This window comes from Pteropus alecto, unplaced genomic scaffold (genome assembly GCF_000325575.1).
Source record: "Pteropus alecto unplaced genomic scaffold, ASM32557v1 scaffold287, whole genome shotgun sequence".
NCBI lineage: Eukaryota > Metazoa > Chordata > Mammalia > Chiroptera > Pteropodidae > Pteropus > Pteropus alecto.
Window position 1 is genome coordinate 2,333,474 of NW_006439718.1, and position 8,176 is coordinate 2,341,649.

An 8,176-nucleotide genomic window follows, 5' to 3' on the forward strand; every position below is an offset into this window, starting at 1 on the left:
TCCTGCTGAGAGCTTACTGTGGTGTCTGACTCAAAAAGCATTGGCTAAACATGTTTTTCTTCTGGAGTTATTGAACCTACTGATTTATCATTGGGATTGATTCCAGGGAATTCAGGAGAGTTAGAAATATATGGAATTAGAAAATATGCAAATTGCTATTTTGAGAGGTTCGAAAGGGGGAGGGAACTTATTAGCCATGCGGTAGGCACGTTTCATGTTATTTTTTATTCAGTCTCCATTACCTCTACCAGATAGGTAATGCCCTCATTTTATAGAAAAGGCTAAAATCTGAAAGCAGAGTAGAATAGTGGAACAGGTTGGATTTTGATTCTGAGACCTAGATTTAAATCTTGTTCTACTTAGGCAAATTGTTTTCCTTCTTAGTTTTTATTTGTTCCTTTGTTAAGTAGAGGTTTCAGTACCAACCTTGCAGGATTAATGAGGGGAGAGAAAATGCTAAACTCAGGAAGGGAGATCTGTTCAAGGGAGGCTGGCCCAAGACACAAAAGCACACAGGCTCTTCAGGCCATCTATTGGCCTGCCTGAAACCTTCCTTACCCTAGCACATGGGGTACCTCTAAGGGCACCTTAGGTTAGGTTGCTTGCAGGGAAGGTGCTGTCCACACACTCGTCAGGCCAGCGGCTAACCCGGCGGTTCCCCGCAGCCTGTGCGATTGGTCTCTAGTCCGCCCACTTGGGCCCTAGTCAGGTGTCCACTCATAAATAAAGGATCAACATCCGGGCAACTCCTAACTGACAGCAACCACCAAACGCAGAAAAAGCCCCGGGTTCCCAGCAACCGCCGGCGCCGACGGCCACGCCTGATTGGAGGGCAGCATGAACTGCAGAGAGCGATTGGCGCGCGGTGTCACAAAGGGGCGGGGCGCGGCCGCGGAGCGTTGCTCGCCAGTGCCGGCTGCAGCGTCCCTCGCGGGGCCGCGCCTCTATGTAGGCCTGCGGGCGGGCGAGTGAGCGAGCGGACCAGACAGCCTGTGAGGGCGAGCAGGCCAGATGGGGAGGGCGCCCGGGACTGCGGGCCGCTAAGCGGGGCCACGTTGCCATCGCGGGCCAGAGAGGAGCGCAGGCCTCTGGGCGCCGGGCAACCGGACCGCGCCCCCTCCGCCGCCTCTTGCTGCGCTTGCTGTTGTTGCTCCGAGACCGCCGTGGCGGGCGGTCTTCGCCGAAGACTCAGCCTCCACTTTTAGCCCCCGCCCCGCGAGCGCGACGCGGGGCGTCCAGACTCGGCAGACGGGAGCTGCTCTCTGAGTCGCGAATTCTGACTTGGACCCTGATTGCTGTCCTCCAGATCAGGCCCCTGTGTATGCGGAGCTGGAATTTCTCTTGGAGGAGCACGGGCTGCGCAGGTGACTCAGTGGTCTTCGGGTGTCTGTACATTGACGTTGGCTTTGAAGGATTTTCTAGTCCCGCTAGAAAATTCATTCCAGGCTAGAGTTTAGGATACATTTGCATGGTGTGATATAATTTCTGTAGCTTGTATTTAAAACTTAGAGGTATTTTCACACATTAGTAAAAGCAGCCTATTAATAGTCACTATTTTTAATGGCTACATATCTTTCTGGATCTCTTTATGTTAGGGGAAAAGTTTAAAAGATAACTGCTCTTATGTGGCTGTTATTCTTTAGAACGGAGAATAATAAACTGATCCCAAGTTACAGAAATTACGAATTTAGCCTTATTATCACCTGCCTTTAATTTCTCTTTCATCTTTGGCGGTTGTTTTTTAGAACTCTTTCAGAAGAAATGAAAGAAGTGTTTTGGGAATTGATTTAGAAATATTTTTTGACGCCGTGACTCTTAATAGCTAAGTATGTTTTTAAAATTTCTGGTAAAAATTTTGAAAGTACTTTTTTTCCTGTCTTCCTTTCCTTTTCCTCTTCTGTTTTTTTATCTGTTCTTGTTCTTGCATCCATTTCCCATCCTGTCTTTGAAACTTCATTGTTCCTCTCTTTCCAACATCATAATATGCTCAGTCAAGCATGACCACACAACACTTAGAAACTGTCTATAGACCCTGCTTTTAATACTGGCTAGATATTTGGCCTTCTGAGCTTGTTTGCTCCTCTGCCATCATTTAGTCTTCCAGTCAAGTTTAACAAGATTTAATGGCCTCATTTCATTGTAATTTCTACAGCTAGGGAGAAGTATATTTTCTTGAGGCATACATTTCGGTTTTGAATTTGGTTACCAACCTTACTGCTTCTTGGATATTGGCAATTACTCCACTGATTAGGCTAAACGTGTGGTGGGTGTTCCAGCCGGACAACTAAGTGCTGTACTAGGTTGCTGTTTTTCTTTCAGCCAATAGTTACTTTACCCATTATTGTTATAGATGAAGGACTTCCAAATCTGTCTTTCTGTAAGCTTCCATCCCCAACTCGTTTATTCAGGGTATTGCTGTGGAAGAGTATTGTGATGTGCTCCTTATATCTTCTGTCTCTAAATTCTTTGGTCAGGCATTGGTCTCCTATGTCTTTATTTCTGTAACGTATTTCAACATTCCTGATCCCTGACTTCTGTTGCTAGAGCTGCTGCTATGTAGGTAGGAGCACTGTTGGCTTTGGGGGAACAGATCTGATAATTCTGTAATCATTCTTATTTGCTATAACATGATAAGCATGTTCTTAAGAATCCACATGTTATCAAAAATTATATTGTAAAAGCAGTTGTTTCAGTGAGAGGGAAAAAGGGATCAGGGGTTAGCTTCATACAAAGTCGTTTATCCTCCAGGCATTTCAATGTATTAAAGATACAAAGAACAAAACCTGAGCCATACAGCCATTTATTTGGCTTTTGTTTAAAAGCAATGGCCTTTTACTACTATTACCAGCAGTTTATTAGCACAGTTCTTTGTGTTATTATATTTGTTACTCTATTTTGATAAACAGTATGATAGCACTCGAAGTAGCTGTGCTGCCTGCAACAACTTTTCTGTGATGCCATCTTTCTAGGACCATTAGCAGTTTGCACAATACAATTTAGGTTCCTTGATTAATTATACTTCTGATTGTATTATAAAAATCCACACTATAGCAGAAATGTCTGTATGTGCATGTGTATAATGAGTTGGGTTAACTTCGGTGGACTTAGTTTGGAGTGAATCGTAACATGATACCAATGGGAAACCAAATATTCCTCTAGACAAACTTTTGGAGCATAATCAAATCTTCCTTCATCTCTAAAACAGGGATGATACTTTATTTACATCACAGGTTTGTTCTAAGAATCAATTGAGAAACTAAATATTTATGTACTCTTTTATTGAACAAACCTTCAGTGAGCACCAGTATGTACAAAACACTGTGCTAGGTGATAGGATGGTAAATCAGTTGTGGTCTTTCCCTTAAGTAGCTTACAGCTTAGGTCCTCAACCCCTGGACCGTGGACCAGTACCAGTTTGTTCCGCGGGCAAGCGAGGGAAACTTCATCTGTATTTGCAGCTGCTCCCCAGCGCTAGCATCACTGCCTCAGCTCTACCTCAGATCATAAGGCATTAGATTTTCATAGGAGCACCGATCCCTGGTTAGGGACTGCTTGCTTACAAATTAGTCGAGTAAGAAATCCATGTAAAAAATGAAATTGATTATATAATGGGTTCAATATGTGATGGAGATAAAAGTTCAAAGCAAAGTAACCATAAAAGGCTTTGTGGAATAGTTGCTAATGAGCTGAATGTTGAAAGATGATTAAGTGCTTAAGTGCTTGTCAGGTAGCCAGGTGTGGTGCTGGCAATGAGTAGAGCAAAGCACGAGGAACAATATAGAGGCTGATGATGTATTCCAAAATTGCAGGTGCAAATGTTTAGAGAACAGAGGTACCAGTGGTGTTGCAGGGTGGGATGAGGTACATGTATAAATAAAATGGGGCTGGAAGGTGAGATGCATGATCGTAGGACCCTTTCTAAGGAGTTTGAATTGTATTCTATAGATAGTGAGAAGCCACTGTAGGGCCTTGAGTTAAGAAATAGCATGATTGGTTATATATTTTAAAAAGATAGTTGTACTCCACAACATAAGTCATCAGGGAAGTACAAATCAAGTGAAATACCACTACACACCTATTGGCATGCCCCAAATCCTGAACGCTGATATCATCAAATGCTGGCAACGGTGTGGTGCAATAGAACTCCTATTCATTGCTGGTGGGAATGCAAAATGGTACAGCCACTTTGGAAAACACTGTGGCAGTTATTACAAAACTAAACATACTCTAACCACAAGATCCAGCAGTTGTGCTCATTGGTATATTTACCCAAATACACACACACACACACACACACAAAGGTACAATTAAGAAATGGGCAAAGGACCTGAACAGACATTTTACCAAAGAGGATATACAGAAGGCCAATAGACATATGAAAAAATGCTCAACATCACTAATCATCAGGGAAAAGCAAATTAAAACCATAAGATCACCTCACAGCTGTCAGAATGGCTATCATCCATAAAGCAGTAAGTAACCAATGTTGGAGAGGATGTAGAGAAAAGAGAGACTTTGTACATTGTGGGTAGGATTGTAAATTAGTACAGCTCCTATGAAAACAGTATGGAAATTCTTCAAAAAATTAAAAGTAGAGCTGTTATATGATTTAGCAATTCCACTTCTGGGTATTTATCCAAAGAATACAAAAGTACTAATTCAAAAAGATATATGCACCCCTATGTTCACTGCAGCATTACTAGTAATAACCAAGATAATGGAAGCAACCTAGATGTCCATCAGTAGATGTCCAATAAAGAAAATGTGACTGACAGATACACACAGGAATATTATTCAGTGATAAAAATGAATGAAATGTTGCTATTTGCAGCAACATGGATAGACCTAGAGGGTACTGTACTGAGTGGAGTAAGTCAGACAGAGACAGACAAATGCCACATGATTTCACTTACATGTGAAATCTAAAGAACAGAATAAATGAATAGACAAAACAAAAAAACTCATAGATACAGAGAACATTTTGATGGTTGCCAGAGGGTAGGGGGCAGGGAGGTGGGTGAAAAAGGAGAAGCAATTAAGAAGTACAAATTAGTAGCTACAAAATAGTCATGAGATTGTAAAGTATAGCATAGTCAATCATGTAATTATTGGGTACTAGATTTATCAGGGTGATCACTTCATAAGTTATGTAAATAACTCGTACACCTAAAAGTAATATTGTATTATATTTAATGCCAACCGTAATTGAAAAACATTATTTAAAAAAATCCAAAAAAATCTAGCAATATATATAAAGTCTTATATACCATATACAAATGGTTTGTTCAATGTACAAAAATCAGTTAATGTAATACAATATATTAATAGTATAAGAGACAAAATCCACATGATTATCTCAATAGACTAGGAGAAAGAAAAGCATTTGATAAATTCCAGCACTGTTTGTGATTCAAAAAACAAACACCTAAACAAAGTAGGAATATCAGGTTGTCTTCAACCTGATAAAAATTATGAAAACCCCACAGCTAAAATTATACCTTATGATGAGAGGTTTAATGCTTTCCAACAACAGTCAGGAATAAAACAAAAGTGTCTGTTTTCACTACTTCTATTCAACCTTATATTGGAGATTCTAGGCAGGGCAGTTAGGTAAGAAAAGGAAATAGTGAGCCTCCGGATTGGAAAAGAAGAAGTAGCAATATCTATTCGCAGATCATATGATCTTGAATATAGAAAATTCCAAGGAGTCCACAAATAATCTTCTAGAACAATAAATATGTTCAAGATTGTAGTATACAAGATCGATATATTAAAATCAATTGTATTTCTATACAGTAGCAGTGGTCGATATGAAAAATTATGGCAATAATTTCATTTGAATGACATCAAAAAATAAAATTCATAGGAATACATTTTTTTAAATGCAAAATTTGTACTACTTTAAAAACATAAAACATTTTTGAAAGCCTTTAAAGAAGTTATAAATAAACTGAAAGACAACACATGTTTATGGGTTAGAAGACTTAATATTGTCAATTAGAAGATTCAACACAATCCTTATCAAAACCCCAACTGGTATCTTTGCAAAATAGACAAGTTGATCCAAAATTTCTATGGAAATTCAAAGGACCCAGAATAGCCAACAATCTTGAAAGAAAAAATTAGAGGACTCACACTTCCTGATTTCAAAACTTACTACGAAGCTAAAAAGACAGCAGAACTGGTATAAGTATAGAACTATATATAGTTCAATGGTTAGACTTGAGGGACCAGAAGTTAACTCTCGTATTTATGGCCAGTTGGTTTTCAACTAGGGTGCCAAGACAATTCTGTAGAGATAGAATAGTTTTTCCAAAAAATGGTGCTGGGACAGCTAGTTATTTACTTGCAAAAGAATAAAGCTGGACCCTTATTTCACACCATCCACAAAAATAAATTCGAAATGGACTATAGACCTAAATATAAGGTCTAAAATGATACAATTTGTAGAAAAGTATGTACATGTACAGTTGACCTTTCAACAACACAGGCTCAGTGTGCCAACCCTGCTCGCAGCTAAAAATCCATGTATAACTTTTGACTCCCCAAAAACTTAACTGCTGTCTACCGGAAGCCTTACCAATAACATAATCAGTTGATTAACACCAATTTTGCATGTCATATGTATTATATACTGTTATTTTTACAATAAAGTAAGCCACAGAAAAGAAAATATTAAGAAAATCATAAGGTCTACGGCCATGCCGCCCTGAACAAGCCCGATCCCATCTGATCTCGGAAGCTAAGCAGGGTCAGGCCTGGTTAGTACTTGGATAGGAGACTACCTAGGAAGACCAGGTGCTGCAGGCCTAAAAAATAAGGGATTGTAAGCTGACAAGGTCCTTGCAATCTATGAGGTCAATCAAGGGTTTTCTCGCCTAAAAAAAAAAAAAGAAAGAAAATAATAAGGAAGAGAAAATACATTTTAAGTACTGCAGTGTATTCATCAATACTGTAAGTTTACACCCTCTTTATAAGATTATGTTTGTCAGTATCTATGTCAGTATTATCTCATAAGATACAAACACTGTAGGTGTTATACATATTACTAACACTATACATCAAAAATGAAAAGATAATGTGAAAAAATATTTATTTACAGATATAACCTTTCATACATTGACAAGAAGTAGCAATATAATTGCTTCATGGTAACCTATCCTATACACTAATAAAGGAATCAGTACAAAATTTTTTATGGCATATGGTATTAGAGTCATATTCACAAGACAGTATTGGAAACATTGTTACATTTTTTTCAAAAAGCACTTACCTGTGATGATAGGCTGATATGCAGTTTCTCCAATTATGAGAGAGAGAGGCATACTGTACAGTAATGCAGTTCTTTGAAAGCACAGTTATAAAACAGTAAGAAAACTAACACATTATTAATTTTTTATTAAATATCAGTCACCTCAAGCCTATGTAAGGATAGGCTATCCACTCCATACAAGTTTGCACACAATGTTCTACACGATGAATACTTAGTAATTATGATGATGACACAAAAATGTCATGTAGTTCTTGCCATACGGTTACTGAATTTTCACACAAAGAAATTCACACACATGCACAACAGATAAGCTTATTAACTGTATGGCATGATTCTTTACTATTCACTAGGTGGAAGTGGATCATTATTGTCTTCATCCTAGTCTTCACATGTCGTAGGCTGAGGAGGAGGAGGGGGAGGAGTTGGTCTTGCTGTCTCAGGTGTCAGAGGCAGAAGAGGAGGAGATGGAAGGAAAGGCAGGCATACTCAGTGTAACTTTACAGAAATATAATTCTTGCCTGACTTCTCCTTTTTCATTTCTCTAAAAATGTTTTTATACACTTCCAGTCCTTTCACTGTTGGCTTTAGTATCACTTCCTGTATAAGAGAAGGGTCAAAAGAAGTCAAAAGCAGTCTTGAATAATCGGAACCCTTATATCAGATTGCCTAATATCAATTTGTTTTTTGGCACTGCTTCTTTTACATCTTCATGCAGCATTGGTTTAAAAGCACTCATTTACATCAAATTGTCTTCTCAATTCATCTGGTGTGGTGTCTATTAGCTCTTGAATTTCTCCAAGATCCATATCTTGAATCCCTTCACCCGCATTCCCCACCTTTTTTGGGGGCCATATCCATAACCTCTTTTATTATTTCCCTGACTGGCTCTATTGTAAATACACA

The 8,176-nt window shown here is 38.9% G+C and overlaps 1 protein-coding gene and 1 non-coding gene across 5 annotated transcripts in view; both read left to right on the top strand.

Annotated features, from left to right (window-relative positions):
* The first annotated feature begins 591 nt into the window (after positions 1 to 591).
* The window catches only part of ZFAND4 (zinc finger AN1-type containing 4), an 80,513-nt gene continuing 72,928 nt past the window's right edge, over positions 592 to 8,176 (top strand). For 2 of the 4 annotated variants that reach the window (XM_025050332.1, XM_015593268.2), the window contains exon 1: positions 592 to 1,364. Coding sequence is in view for 1 of the 4 variants with exons in the window: in XM_015593268.2 (XP_015448754.1) it covers positions 1,322 to 1,364 (43 nt within the window). In the remaining 3 variants the exon portion in view is untranslated. The remainder of the gene's footprint in view (positions 1,365 to 8,176) is intronic. The other 2 variants (XM_015593266.2, XM_015593267.2) reach the window with 2 other exon arrangements.
* Positions 6,692 to 6,810, top strand: LOC112483908. The gene has a single exon (XR_003047817.1). It is a non-coding gene; the product is annotated as a 5S ribosomal RNA (ribosomal RNA).